The following is a 15,536-nucleotide window of genomic DNA, read 5'->3' on the forward strand; positions in this document are numbered from 1 at the left end:
CAACTAAGCCCCTGTGCCACAACTACTAAGGCCGCGTGCCACAACTACTGAGGCCACGTGCCACAACTACTGAAGCCCATGAGGCTAGAGCCCGTGCTCCACAAGAGAAGCCACTGCAATGAGAAGCCTGCACACCACAACGAAGAGTAGCCCTCGCTCGCCGCAACTAGAGAAAGCCCACGCACAGAAACGACGACCCAACGAAGCCATAAATAAATAAATAAATTTATTTTTTTAAAAAAAGATGTGGTACACATATACAATGGAATATTACACATATACAATGGGATATTGCTCAGTAATATACAATGGGATATTACTAAAAATGAAATAATGCCATTTGCAGCAACATGGATGGACCTAGAGATTATCATATGAAGTCTAGTAAGTCAGACAGAGAAAGACAAATATCACTCTTATATGAGATCTAATTTTAAAAAAATGATACAAATGAACTTACAAAACAGAAACAGACCTACAAATATCTAAAACAAACTCATGGTTACCAAAGGGGAAACGTGGGAGGGAGGGATAAATTAGGAGGTTGGGATTAATATACACACACTACTATATACAAGATAAGATAACCAACAAGGACCTACTGTATAGCACAGGGAACTCTACATAATAATCTGTTATAGCGTTTCCCTGATGGCCAGTGGTTAAGAATCTGCCTGCCAACGCAGGGAACACAGGTTCGAGCCCTGGTCTGGGAAGATCCCACATGCCACGGAGCAGCTAAGCCCACGCACCACAACTACTGAGCCCGTGAGCCACAACTACTGAAGCCTGCGCACCTAGAGCCCGTGCTCCACAACAAGAGAAGCCACCACAATGAGTAGCCCCTGCTCGCCGCAACTAGAGAAAGCCCATGCGCAGCAACGAAGACCCAACGCAGCCAAAAAATAAATAAATAAATTGATAAAAAAGAAATAAAATCTTGTTAAAAAAATAATCTGTGATAACCTATATCATAAAAGAATCTGAAAAATGAATATATGTATAACTGAATCACTTTGCTGTACACCTGAAACTAATACAACATTATAAATCAACTACACTCCAATAAAAAAAAAATAGTTTAATAACTGAAAAAAAACATTGTTTATGTTAACATGTGATAGGATTATTATTTTTAAATGAAGTAATAAATGAACACAGCATTTTAAAAATTCCTCAGTTTTAATGTGTAAAAGGGCACCACCAGTTGATAGATAAAACCCACACAAACAAAACTCCTTGAGGTCCTGAGCGGTGGGGAAGCACCGCTGTCAATCTGTCATCGCTCACCCCCCCCCAAGGGACTCCCATAGGCAGAGGTCACTGCCCTCGCTAAGGGCAGTGACCCCTGAGTGAGGGACCCTGCACTCCACACTGGTGCTCTCAACCTACAGTCTAGTCCCTAGATCATCCCTGGTTCCTAACAAGCTAAGTACAGAAATCGAGATTAAACCTTCAGAAACATTTACAGCAATTTTACATTGCCACACAACCCAGCACATGATCGATGTATTTTGTATGTTTTTTTAATTCCATTATTCTAATTGTTCATTTTTATTGTATTTTACAAAAGTGTTAGTCTGCAACAGTTTGAAATGTTTAAAGTGGTCCTTCACCACAGATACATTAAGAAACACTAAAGTAAGGACTTCCCTGGTGGTCCAGTGGCTTAAACTCTGTGCTCCCAATGCAGGGGGCCCGGGTTCAGTCCCTGGTCAGGGAACTGGATCCCACATGCAGCCAAAAGAAAAGAAAAAAAAAAAAAAAAAAAAAAAAGGCACTGAATTAGATATCATATAATTAAAGAGCAGTTGGATTTATTTATTTATTTTTGGCTGTGCTGGGTCTTCGTTGCGGTGCGCGGGCTTCTCACTGCGGTGGTTTCCCTTATTGTGGAGCACGGGCTCCAGAGCGCAGGCTCAGCAGTTGTGGCGCACGGGCTTAGTTGCTCCGCGGCATGTGGGATCTTCCCGGACCAGGGCTCGAACCCGTGTCCCCTACATTAGCAGGTGGATTCTTAACCACTGCGCTGCCAGGGAAGCCCTGGAATGATCTTTTAAGCAAAATATGTCAATAGTACTATTTCTCCATGATTAATGTACACTGCTTCTAATATAAATATCAAAGCATTGCCATTAAAATGGAAATCGGTAATGATAAAGAAAATCATACATACCCTCTTCAGTGAAGAATTTTTCTACAGGTCCCACAAACTGATTAATTTCATTAAGTTCATCTTGGCTAACTTCTGGAAATGGGAAAACTTCTTTCTAAAAATGATAAACATGTAGTAAAAATTTAATTTTTGGCAACCTCCCATAGTGACAGTATCAACCGAAAGGGAAGGAGAAAGACTTGCTAGTTTCCACATTGGCTGGCAGGGCCTTACTCGCTGAAGGAGCCGGAAAGCAAACTTCAGAAGGAGCTTAAGACGAGGAATGGCGTTAGACTCCAGCACCTTGGTTCATCCCCCTCCCTGACCCAAAGTTGTCCTAATTTTGGTCAGCTTGCCTCACGGAGCGGAGAGCCTGGACTAACACTTCACAGCCCAGTCTGGGCCCTGATTTGCAGCTGACTAACCGGGCAGCCTTCGTCACATCCCCTCGCCTGTCCGCACTGCCGTTTCCTCACCTACAATAAGCACGTAATATTTACTCAAGGTCGTTGTGAGGCCCATGGAAGATAATGGATGGGCAAGCTCTTTACCAAAACACAGAAACCCACCTCAGTTATCCTGTGAGCTCAAAGGTGCTGCCACTGACAAGAACGTACTGTGGTCACGGGTCTGACATCTTGCCGGGTTCCCACCTGGCTGCTCGCTCCAGCACCCGCCCGTCCAGCCTCACGACCCCTGCTCCGTGTGCTGAGCAGGGCCACCAGAGGAGGCCCAGCCGAGGGGCCAGATCAACCGGAATGCAGCCCTGGCTCTGCCGATTCTTAGATGTGTGATGGGTAAGTCACACCCCTTCTCAGGGTCAGTTTCTCTCCTGCTACAGGTGATGCCTCAGAAGGCAGCTGTGAGGCTCAAAGGAGACGAGGCGTCCTGAACACGAAATAGCTGCAATTATCTGTATTGGGTACTGGCTCTGCTCCTGTCCCCACAGCCTGGAAAGCGACTCCGCTTCAAGTCTTCCTGAAACTGACAGAGGAGTGGACAATGCTTCCAACTGACGCTGGATTCCCAACCGGGCCATCGCTATATGCTGCCTAAAATCATCCCGCTGTGCGCTCTGGCTTTTGGGCTCCACCCCCCCGTTAGCTGCCAGCGGGACCCGAGTATCTGGATTTGACCGACACCTGCTGAGAAGTGATGTCCCAGGCCCTAAGCCGCCCCCAGGAGCCCTGCCTCTCCTCACAGCACCTCTCACCCAGCGTCTTGAGAAAGGTCTTCCAAGCAGAGGAGTCCTGTCTCCTCTCCAGCCCTGTAAATAATCAGCCACTCTCGTTACAGGCTCCCAACTGTACTTTCTTCTCTCCGGCCACCTGCACAGGTGACAGGTGGGGGCCATGCCCAAACTGAAAGGAACCCCTGCCTCCAGGCCACCCTCGACCCTGCCCCGCAGGTGGCCTACCAGGAAATTACGCTGAGCTGTCACCGCCCCGCAGCCGCTGAGAACAAAGCCGGCTCTTTAGCCGCATGTAGAGGCCACGCCCACTGCGCCGGCCTGCACGGGCTCACCTGGGCCTGCTGCAAGGGCTGTGTCACAGGGAGATGATTCTGGTACCAGCGAGCGGCCAGGTGAGAGGCGAGAACAGCCTGGGAACCAGGTGGCCTCAACTGCAACCAAAGGACAACTGTCCCCAGGAGAGAGATCTCGAGCCCATGTGAGAACAAATCTTTGATGGCAGTGTTCAGAGTCTAAATGGGGTGCCTCATGGGTGCTGGGTTCAATTTCATCAGCACTTTTCACATTTTTGAGAGTACAACCGGTTTTTCAAATAAATCCAGTGCAGAAACCAAATATGCAAAACAGATGCAAGCCAAGCTGCTCTGGCTGAGGCTGTGAACGGGGAGAAAAGTCACCCAGATCCCTCCCACTTGACTCCCCCACTGGTCCCTGCAGCAGCCCTGGGGGTGCTCTCAGGAACAGCCTGGGTCCAACTGAGGGCAGGGGGACAACTGCCGGCCTGCGTGATCATGAAGGTCTCCTTCTATTCCGAGATTCTAAGCATCTGGGATACCACGTTGCTGCTCAAACCCCAACAATGCTGAGAGAGACGATGTCTGCCTGAACCAGGGAGGTACCGGCGGAAGTGCTTAGAAGCTGTCAGATTCTAAAGAGAACCTGAACGTAGAGAAAACGGGATTTGCTGTCAGATTAGATGTGGATCATGAGAACAGGAGGTGTCAAAGGTGACTCCAGGTATTTGACCTGAACACGTGCAACGGCAGAGTCACCACCCTCTCCGTTAAGAAGAGCGGGAGGAAAGACAGGAGTGGGTGGAGAGACCAGGAGCTCAGCTTTGGCTGGGCTAGACTGGCAATGCCTAGTAACATCCAAGTGTAGCTTCTGAGTAGAAAGGTAGATATAAAGAGTATGGAGTTCAGGGGAGAAATCTCAGCTGGAGAAATAAATGTGCATCTTCGGGATACTGACAGCATGGTACTGAATTAGATTATCAGAGGAATGCTTGTAGATGAAAAGAGAAGTCCACAGACTGAGCCTTAGAAAACTTCAACTCCGACTCAGCTGGTTGGAAAAGTTGTCTAATGTTTGGACTTGTCAAGAAGCCAAGAAGGAATCAATGTCCTTGAGTAGCTGAGAAAGCTTGGGGTATAGTTGGCCTTTGCTGGGAGTGGACGGTTCCCCCACATCAATGCAGAGAACACAGACCACACGGGCACGTGTGTGGGGAGGAGGGGGTAAGCGTGGTGGTAGAAGTTCTTACCTGACTGCGTGTACTTTCTCAGTGAAACAGGAAGCAAAGCCGACAGGTCAGAGTGAGGATGGGGGAGGTGGCGCCAGAGGTTTGGAGAAAGAGGAGCATGAAATGAGACAGGCTGGGACCTGGGACTCTTTGCTGCAGTGCTGCAATCATTGCACCTGGATACCCCTCTCCTTGAGCGACAAAACACAAAGAAACTGTATGGGACTAAAAATAACTGCGTGCCTGCGCAGTTGGGGCAAATTCTGGGTCCAACAGATACAAAAAGACCAAAAAAAACACAACCAACTGCCACTTTTGAAGAGCCTGGAGCAAAAACAGGGTACCCCACATGCCCCCAGCACACACCACCACCTAAGGGGTGGACAAAACACCTAAGCCACCCCGGGGTGGACAAAACACCTAAGCCACCCCTCCGGCCTGACCCCTGGACACACTCCTACCCTCACCCCATATAAGGAACAAGTTTGCCCCCCTTGGGGATTGAGCGAGCAAGGGAACATGCTGTTTGTTCTTGCTCCCCCCGGCTGCAGCAGAGGCCCCGATAAAGTCTTGCCTGAATTTCTTGTCTGGCCTCTAGTCAATTTCTATTGCTTGGGGAAGGCGGAGAACCCTGGTCGGTAACAGAAAAATGTGTGTTCTTTCTTCCCCAAGCTGCTGGGAGCCACGGGGGTCCCACGACAGAGCACCACACAGCCCCAGGTTCCGGAGGAAACAGCTTCCCTAACTTTAAGACCTAGCTTCGTACTTCTAGCAGGGCAAACCACTCCAGTCAGAGCGTCTGCATCCGTAACGCCTGACGACCTTAGAGAATGTCCTAGAAAAACCAGGGAATAACTCCTAAAGTAATACAGAATCAGCCAAGATTCCAGCCAAGCTTAAAGCACTTTACACACATTTTTCTTTGGCTTGCGGGCCACCTGTAGGAGGGGGGCGAGGGCTGTTTTTACTCCTGTTTTCTGTATGAGAGCACTGAGGCACTTCACAGGAGTTATGAGCCCAAGGTCACAAGACTAGTAGGTGTTGACACCAGCACCGACTACTCATTCTACTGCTTCATGAATCTGTACCGCATCTTAACAGTTTAAAAAGCATTTCCACGTATATACGTCTCGTTACAACACATCTGAGACGCAGAACACATCGCAAGCTCGGTTTTAAGGCTGAAAGAACTGGGACTCAAAGTCACAGAGTCAAGGTCAAATCCAAGTCTTCTGACTATAAGAGTCCGGTGAGTGCTTAGTAACACTAGGTCGTGCGACCCGTGGAAGGGACGGGCCGGGAAGGCACCTTTGAGCCGCGGGCTTCTGGGGGACCTGAAAGGTGGGGTGAGGCGTTGAGACTCGGCCGTGGAAGCCAACAGAGAGAGGAGCGGCATGGCCTGGGCTGTGCTTAGGAAACAGAGAGGAAACCCCCTCCCGGCCCCCCAGTTCGCGGCCGCAGTGCTGAGTTGAGGATCACTTAGCGACCACCTCGCCTAGGGTTTCCCAGGGTGTCCCGGCACGCGTTAGCTCGAACACAGGTCAAAACCATAGCTGCTCAGAGCCACAGGGTTAGTTAGCATGCCCGCCCGCAGGTGCGTTTCTAAGGCAGGTGTGGGGACGCTAACCAGGCTCGACCGGGCCCTTCCCGCAAAGGGCCAAAGGCGAGGAGGAAGGGCAATGGCCGGCCGGGGCTCGGCGTTACCTTCTCGATTTTGCCCAGGAAGAGCTCCTTGGCGAAAGCTTGGCTCGGTGGACTGGTGCGCAGCGGGCGCCGACTCGCGGTGAAGGCCACCAGGGCACGGCACGAGCGCGCCGCCGCCGCCGAGCGCAAGAAGAGCCCGCAGCCGTTCATGCTTTCCCGAGTCGCTCTCGCCGCCACCGCCGCCGCCGCCGCCGCCGCTTTCCCAGCGCCTTAAGTCACTCGCCCCGGGAGCGCGCCTCCCGATGACGCCACCCACCTGCGCCGCCCCGCCCCGCCGGCCGCCAACGCGCTTGCGCGGCCTCGCGCCCTGGCCGGGGCCGCGGCCAATCTTGGCGGTTTCGCGATTGGGCGGCTTCGCGATTGGGCGGCGGCGGCGTGCTGTTTTCAAACACCTGCAGTGGTTGCCTAAATGCCGTAAATTACCAGCCGGGGCAGCGTCTCTGGGCGCCGGAACCTAAGCGGTGGCCCAGCTGCCTCCACTTGCCTCCCTCTCGCCAGCTGGGGCGACGAGGACATGGTGGAACTACAAAGCGGGGGGTGGGGGAAATTCATGATATTGATTATCTCTGGAGGGAGCGCACACACGGGTTACGGTCCTTGCTTTAAGTGGGTGGTTGATGCGTGAGGATTCTTTTGGTTTTGCTTCATAGCTTACGTATTTGTCACCTATATGGGGGGTGGGGAGAAGAAAAGGAAAGAGGTATTCCACCAGAGAGGTCTGGATAAAACCCTGTAGTTACTACGTCCCTGGGAAACGCCAACCTGAAGGGCAAGGGTGGGCGGGGCTGGGGGAGAAGCTGGAGCTGGGACCGGTGGCGGGGACGGGATAGGGGGGAGGGCGCCCCCCTCCCCACACCCAGCGATGCCCCGAAGGCCCTCCTCACCTGTGCCTGTGCCTGCGCCCTGCCTGTCGCATTTACAGGGCAGTAGCAATACGCTTTATTCTCATTGGAAATGCTCTCTGCCACCGTCAATATTCAGAGAGCGGTGGGAAACGCATTCAGCTCAACGTGCTGTGCCAGACCCAATAAAAAGTACACTTGTTTGGGTAAAGACTTGATGATGAAAACGCAGTCCTTCTCGGCAGGTTTTCGAACCCAGCCAAAACTCAGATTGGGACTCAACCCCTCCCCCCACCCCTGCATCTCAGATGTGGACGCGAACCCACTGTCTTTTAATTAAAACCTCTCACCTGGTGTTAGGACTTAACTGAAGCTCAGGTTCTTTTGTCTGGTTGCAGAAGGAAGTCGGTGTGAGGCAAAATGATAGGCAAAGAGTGAGTCTGTTAGCATAGGACGCTTGTGAGAGATACAAGCGGGCTGGCAAGGGAAAGGAGCCCTGAGAACCAAGAGGTCTACATCTTTATCCTCCAAGAAAAAGTGGGCAGGGGAGAAGACCACCTTCTTCCTCATTCTTGGGCAAACGTCAAGGCTTACATCATTAGTTCCTCCTGTGACCCTATATGGTCTGACCGGGGCTGTCATGGAGCTATTTAATTCATATTTATATTAGCAAAAGGGTAGTAACATAGACTAAAATATGGTAATTAATCTCAGGTTTCAGTATAATGTCCCCTTTCACCCAGTTTCTTTCCTTTTCACCTATATTTCTGTCTTGGCTACACGCAGAAATGCTAGTCTTAAAGGATGATTAACTCCCTGACTTCATGTAACAAGATTCAGACCCCATGGCTTTTGTCTTGTGCTTTAACTATCAGGGTCTGTGGCTTGAGTGTTCCTGGCGCTTGGATGCACCTGTCTTCCTTCAAGGTAGTGTAGATCGTTGCTAGGTTACTGGATTCTCCTCTTGAGTGGTCATTAGCTTACACAGTCTCCCAAACTCCCTTAAAATTCCCTCTCTGTCTTTAATCCCCTAGTGGGATTTCTAAACTGACTATTTGATTATCCTACTCTATCCCGATCAATGACATAGCATCAGGGAAAAAAGAGCTCAAAAACTTTCTGGGTTGCAAAATACCTGTACTTGCAGGCATCTTCTGCAATGTGTTCTCTATTTTATCTTTAACTTTTAAAGGCTTGTCACCTGGTTTCTTCATCAGTGGTCAGTATTTGCCAGTTTCAGCATTCAGCTTCTCAAGAAGGCATTTGGTAACAAGTGCCTTTGTGAATTAACTCTGCGGGTGAAACAAAGAAAAAGTGACATTGCTGGGCTTTAAGTTTGAGCTGGTGTACATTTTGGCCAAAACAAATGTAGTCAGATCGATCAAGTCATCCGATAATGTGTTGGATCCGCTTTAGTGGATCCTACTTTGGTTGGATCCTCCCTAAATTAACCAAGTGAGAAATTCAGGGGCACACAGTTTCCAAAACAAAAATTAGAAAAAAAATTAAGGCATAATTTCTACGTACTCTAGTAGCATGTACAATGGGAAAAGTTTTGGAGTTCTACTACTTTGCCAGTTTCTAAATTCAGTTTTCTCATCTGCAAAAATGAGTATAATATCACTTACCTCACAGAACTTTTGAGGATTAATTAACTAAATCCTAACAAAAGCATCTACCACAGTAAATGATCAATGTTTTCCTTGTAATAATATAAAAATAAAAAATGGTTACACACTGAGATTTCCATCTTATACTTGAGTATTATTAGCCTCTGAGAAATAGGATGCCATTTTTAAAGTTTGCTTTAGACATAGAATTTCCACATTTCATATTTAAAACGCTCTCACCGAGTACCTCTGAATGTCCTTCTGTATGATCATGTCAGTACAACTGGTTCTCATACATGACTTACGAGCAAATAATCTGGCACTCCTGTGTGGCCATCGTGTTGGTGTTAGCATACCAGGATGCTTGGCTCTGGGCCTCTGGTACATCCTCTGAGTAGGAAACGATTCCTACACCCCTCAGTGTGAAAGCCATACAGTGGGGAAGGTCATGGAGACATTTACCAACACAGAATTAGAAGAAAGGGGTGGCGTTGTCTCCTGTCCTAAGGCTACAAGGTCAATAGTCAGTCATGTGAAAAATGAGAGTCTAGCCAAGGTTCCTGCCTCGTAGCCATCAGCGTCCTAACTAAAGGCTCACAGATAAATCATGCACAGCTATCATCAGCGCATTTCCTGCTGAGAGAAGTTGGCTGACACCTCACTGCCCAGACATCAAATACCTGCAAGAAGAGAGGTGTCCCTCGAAGAATAATGGTGTCTCATACACTCAATTATGTTGTCCACTACTACTTCCTTCCTTTTTGATGTGTATTTGTCCACTTTATTATGGAAACATGGAAGTCACTGGCTTGTTGAAAGCCACAAAGGTAACAAGGTGTTATGGGTTGAATCGTGTCCCCCAAAATTCATTTGTTGAAATCCTAACCCCCAGCGCCTGAGAACGTGACCTTATTTGGAATGAGGGTTTCCGATTGCATTGTGTTGTAGATGCAATGAGCTAAGTTAGGAAGAGGTCATAGTGGGGCGGTGTGGACGCCTAGTCCAGTACAACCGGTGCCCTTATAAGAAGGAGAAATGTGGGCACAGACGTGCACACAGGGAGATGCCATGCGAGGGTGAAGACAGAGATCAAGATAACGCTTCTACAGGCCAAGGAAGGCCAAGATGGCCAGCAAACTGCAGAAGCTGGGAGAGAGGCCTGGGACAGATTCTCAGCCCTCAGAAGGAACCAACCCTGCCAACACCTTGATCTTGGACTTCTAGCCACCAGAAGTGGGAGACAGTAGACTGTTTTAGCCCCCAGTCTGTGGTTCTTCGTTAGAGCGGCCCTTGCAGACTAAGACATGAGGGCCTATGATTCTTGGCACACGGCAACATCAATAAATAGGGCCTAACAGCGACCACGGGGCTGGGGCCGTGTCTCACAGCCCACACACCCAGGGCTCCTGCTATGGTTTAGAATCCATGGCTTCCTTCCAGCTTTTAAGAAATGAGTGGTCATTCTCTGATGCCTCCTCTTCCACCAGCTGGAAGCAGAGGACTCGGCCCTAGTGGGTGGCGGGACGAGATGGGAAAAGCCTAGGTCTTTGAATATTGGTCTTTTCCTCCAAAGGAGGAAAGCCAGCCACGGAATAGGGACACCCATGTTGAATAATAACAGGAGCAAGAAATATGTACTGTATGAAGCCACTGACATTTGGGGGTTTGTTACAGCAGCCCCCAACTAATAAAAATACCTTCCAAGTGTCAAGGAAAACACTATAAGGAACAGTATAAACATAAAGAGTCATCATTTTAGGGGCCAGTCACACCTGTCATGCAGGTCAACTGAGCCCCAAGCAACCAGATTGTCATTATTGAGCCCCATCCTGGTCACCCAGGATGAGTGCCCTTCTATGCCAGACACTGGCTCATGTGCCTTACATGTGTCAATATCATTTAATCCTCTAAACGAGCCTGTGAATTCAGTTACTTTAGGCCCATTTTGCAAATGGGAAACACAGGCACTGAAGGCTCACACGGTCCTAAACAGCAAAGCCAGGCTCCGGGCCCTGCGGGCTGGCTCCTGGGCCTGTGTCCTCATCCCCCCGGCTGTACTGCCTTCCTGAAGGCGGCAAGGCAAGACTTGGCGGGTGAAAAATGACCTCCTTCTCTGTCATCACTCGCCCCCATTACTGGCCGACCTGAAGTAAGGTGAAATTACCCTGACGGAGGTCAGAAACCCCCTCAGGCCTTGGTGTCACTCTCCGCCTCTGCCAGCTCCATGGGGTGACACACCCTTAGGTCAAGTTGCAAGGAGGGTCAAGCACGGCCCTTGGTACTTAGGTGCCCATTTGACGTGTGTTCTGGCTCTTCTTTCTTTTGTGGGATTGTCAGTCTGAATGTTTCGGACTGACTCGTCTAAGAGAGCCTCTGCTCAGTGATGCATTTTCACCAATCCCCTTCACCCTCCTCCTCCACCGCCAGACCTCAGGCAAGGCACGTCCTATTCCAGAGTCCCAGTTTCCTCACCTATCAGATGAGGAAATCAACACAAAACATGGATTTTTATGCAAATTAAGTGGTCTAACATTTAGTTCTCCTCCCACTCCACACACTGTAGATTTCAGGGTCTAGCAACCCTGAAAAAAAAGAGTCTAAAAATAGGGGCTCTTAAGTTGAGACTTGGTCCTAGTGATAACAGTTTTTCAAAATCTCAGGAGACCTGAAATATTAACAGCATTAACAACGACAAAAACAAAATACCTCCGATTTAAAAAAAAAAAAATACCTCCGATTTTTCCTTATGCTTCAAAAGCCAAAAGAACCTAAGATTCAACCAAGATGTAGAGCGTGTATCCCCCACTATTACAGCATGAAAAGCATGTTAAGATAACATGCAACAAACACTGTCTTGAAACCGCCAGCATTCCCAAAGCAACTGCTGTAATGTAAGAGCCAAACAAGCACGTTAACTCACTGGGGTCTTATCTGTTTGCACAAAAGCCAGTAGAGCCTGAAATCTTATTTCAAGATGCCCAAGTGGCAGAGCCAGCATCCTTAACTCATGGGAAACTGCCCTAAAAGAAGATGCGATGCCAGTCCTTGCTGAAGGGACTTACTGTGGACTATTCCTCTTCAACTCAAACAAATAACTCCCAGGAAACATACTGGGGGAAGCAGAGTCCATCACCGTGATGCCTGCAGTAGTGGAATCCTGACGCACAGCGAGATCCGGCTGGGTCATTGTCGGGAAGCCCCTCAGTCAGCCTCTTGCCAGAAAACCCTGGGGGCCCCTGCAAAGGCGTTTGGCACTCAGCACTAACATTTCTTTGAAACCAACGACAATATTTTTTTGTAATCCTTTAAGCCAGTGACTGTGGGGCTGTAAACCAGACAATGAAGCGTGATGGGGGAGAATTCATCTTAATGGTTCACCCACTGATCCCGGGAGGTAGAGACAGCTCAGACCCCAAGTCAGTCCCTGCGTTTCAAAAAGCTTTCAGTGCTCACTCAGCACGAGCTGATAAAGAATAAAGTCTGCTCGCCATTAAAGCTCAATACAAATATCTAGCGGACCACACTGTGATTTCCTAGGCAGAGACTGATAATCAGCTCTGTTCTCCACATTTGTTCACTTATCATTTCTACCCTGCCTGCCTCCAAGAAGTGACTGGCCTGTATATTCACACACCATGGTGAGAATGAAATTCACAAAAAAATCCTCTTTCCATCGTTCTCTGGATGTTGTAAATGCAGATTACAGGACCATGGAGAGTCGGCATTAAGTCAAAAATTATTGACAATAATTCTTTTAATTATCTTTTAATTAGTCTTTTCTCTTTTAAGGAAAGTTACTCCTCTTGATTTTTTAAAATAAATTTTATTTATTTATTTATTTATTTTTGGCTGCCTTGGGTCTTCATTGCTGTGCGTAGGCTTTCTCTAGTTGTGGCGAGCAGGGGCTACTCTTCATTGCGGTGCGTGGGCTTCTCATTGCGGTGGCTTGTCTTTGTTGCGGAGCACGGGCTCTAGGCACGCGGGCTTCAGTAGCTGTTTCGTGGGCTCTAGAGCGCGGGCTCAGTAGTTGTGGCGCACAGGCTTAGTTGCTCCGCGGCATGTGGGATCTTCCTGGACCAGGGCTTGAACTCATGTCCCCTGCGTTGGCAGGTGGGTTCTTAACCACTGCGCCACCAGGGAAGCCCCACTCCTCTTAATTACTTAATAGAACTTGGCATTTACTCAAATTCATTTTTTTTCCCAGTTGTAATTTGTAGGAGAGATAACCACGTGAAACTCATCTGAGGACCTCATTTTGTATTTTCCCTGCAATACACTGTAATTAATAGATTTATTTTTTTCCTTTTTCTTCTTTTCCTGAAGATCCAATATTCTCTCGCTGGCCAGACTGCAGTATGTAAACTGTATGTGCCCAGCACTGCCCTACAAACAGCTCCCGTCCTGGCTGTTGATTACAAAAGGCCGACAGCAGTGGGTTTTCAGGAAGTCTAGCCAAAGGTGTCAGACATCCCGGTTTGGACTCCAGGTCACAAGGAAAGGGCCATTTGGGGTGCCATTGACTAAGAAATACTCTCTAGAATGAAGACTGGTCCCACCAAATGTGGATGAGTAAGTACCTCCCCAACTTGGAGGCAAAGTCCAGTTAAGCGTATGAATCCAGCTTGTGAGATAAAGCAGCCTTTCGTCACCAACACTTTCTCTGCGGAAAGCAGAGATGTTTTTTAAGAGAATAAACGCTCAACATACATTATAGCTGTATTACGCTAGCTCCTTATGGGTGTTAAAGATAATGAGTTTAGCTTGAGTCCATGACATGCAAAATGGGTTTTAACCAGCAAAGTGAGAAGGAAGACTGTGGGGTAAAGGATGGCCTTCAGACCCGAAGTTGATGCAAAGGTATTTCCCCTTTCAAACCTCTCCCTCGTTATGGCTTTGATGCCAGATAAGGCTACAGGATCTACCAGAATACTATTGTGACCGAGCAGGACACTATGGGGTCTTTCTAGAACAGGACCAACCCCCATGTCCTCTGTCTGCCTTTTTTTTGTCTGTAGAAAAACTTTAGTCGAAGAATAAATTTAATCAGAGAAATGAGAAAATGCAGAAAGAAAAGCAAACAGTCAAGCAAGACAAAATAATAACAGTTTAGCCATTAACCAAAGTCAAGGACCTTCAGTTCCTCCTCAAGGGCTATAGGTAATATTCTGACTCATGTCCTTTGAGCTGTTTTGCAGCTACTGAAACCCTCATCGTGTGGAAGAAGTTAACTGTCTGCTGCCCGCAAGGCCACAGACCCCAGACCAGTTGGAACCAGGAGGTTAATGATGCAGACTCCCGATTACCTCACCACCAACCAATCAGAAGGGTGTCCACGAGCTGATCACACACCCCACAAACCCCTTCACTCACCTTGTCTTTATAAACCTTTCCCTGGAAGCCTTTTGGGACTTTGGGCCTTTTAAGCACTAGCTACCTGACTCCTTGCTTGGGGACTGCAATAAACGCTGCACTTTCCTTCACCCCAACCTGGTGTCAGCAGATCCCGCCCCACACAGAGGTCCTGGCCATTGTCATTACTGTCATCACCCTCAAGGACAGCCCTCTTGAGGCTCAAAGGCGTTCACTTCAATGACACTTCATTCAGTCATCACAGATGACAGCCACTGCGTGCCTGGGCTGCCAGCATCCTGTTTCCCACAGGATGCACTCAAGCCCAGGCCTCCCCACAAGCAGCCCCCAAATCCCATCATCACTGTGGGGCTATCTTCTCGTACCACTCACGGCATCAGTTTTGCATCCGTCAGAGTCCAGGGGACAGAAACCTCAGGGTAATTTGATCAGGGAAGGTTTAATACAAAGACTTTTAAACTATTTAGAGGGGATTCAGTACTAAGAAGGGATAGAAAAAGGATTCTCAAAAAAATGCCCTTGAAAGAGACAAACTGTGGGGCGTGGGCCCTTCCAAAGACTGCACTTCACGCTCATTGGAGCTCTGCTTGCAGCCGGCTGGGTGCCCTGGGCTCCAAAGGGCCTACAGTCACCAAGTCAAAGGCAGGCGGGGACCTCGGGCAGGAGCAGCAAGCAGGAAAGCTCCCACCTGGGGCGGGCGAAAGGTGCTGAGGTTTGTGGCCGGGAACCGCCTCCTGGGTCGGCGAGCGGTGAAGCCTGGCCAGATGCGCACGGTGCAAAAAAGACAGCCGTCTACCGAGCCTGGAAGAAAATCCCCCTCCGGCGGCGCCCCCCATGCACCCTCCATCGACAAAGCGACAAAGCAAAGCATCATGCCAGGCGGCAGATGAGGTAGAGTCCAGTCCGGATCACAGAGCCGGGCCAGTGGGGTGCAGCGGGGCCAATATATTGGTAACACCGGAGTGACCGCAAGTGCAGAAATGCACACCCTGTGCTGCCTTTTGTGGAGGAAAGGCTGGAAAGAACTCTCTGTGTATCTTTGCTTAACTCTGTGAAAGGACACATGGGAATGATCAACCTAGAAAGGAACACAAATGGTTACATGGAGCCCCCAGGACGGAGATAAGGATGGAGAGAGCAG

At 48.9% G+C, this 15,536-nt stretch overlaps 1 protein-coding gene across 6 annotated transcripts in view; it reads right to left on the reverse strand.

The window, feature by feature from the left end:
- The window catches only part of ACAD9 (acyl-CoA dehydrogenase family member 9), a 56,185-nt gene extending 49,403 nt beyond the window's left edge, over positions 1 to 6,782 (reverse strand). For 4 of the 6 annotated variants that reach the window (XR_009009571.1, XR_009009572.1, XM_057555298.1 and 1 more), the window contains exons 1-2: positions 6,574 to 6,782; positions 2,177 to 2,270 (exon numbers count right to left, since the gene is read on the reverse strand). Coding sequence is in view for 2 of the 6 variants with exons in the window: in XM_057555298.1 (XP_057411281.1) it covers positions 2,177 to 2,270; positions 6,574 to 6,723 (244 nt within the window). In the remaining 4 variants the exon portion in view is untranslated. Of the gene's footprint in view, positions 1 to 2,176; positions 2,271 to 2,724; positions 3,140 to 3,368; positions 3,484 to 3,679; positions 4,265 to 4,890; positions 5,052 to 6,573 lie in introns of those variants that run through there. The other 2 variants (XM_057555300.1, XM_057555301.1) reach the window with 2 other exon arrangements.
- Between the last annotated feature and the right edge of the window lie 8,754 nt (positions 6,783 to 15,536).

Source organism: Balaenoptera acutorostrata, chromosome 10 (assembly GCF_949987535.1).
Source record: "Balaenoptera acutorostrata chromosome 10, mBalAcu1.1, whole genome shotgun sequence".
Classification (NCBI taxonomy): domain Eukaryota; kingdom Metazoa; phylum Chordata; class Mammalia; order Artiodactyla; family Balaenopteridae; genus Balaenoptera; species Balaenoptera acutorostrata.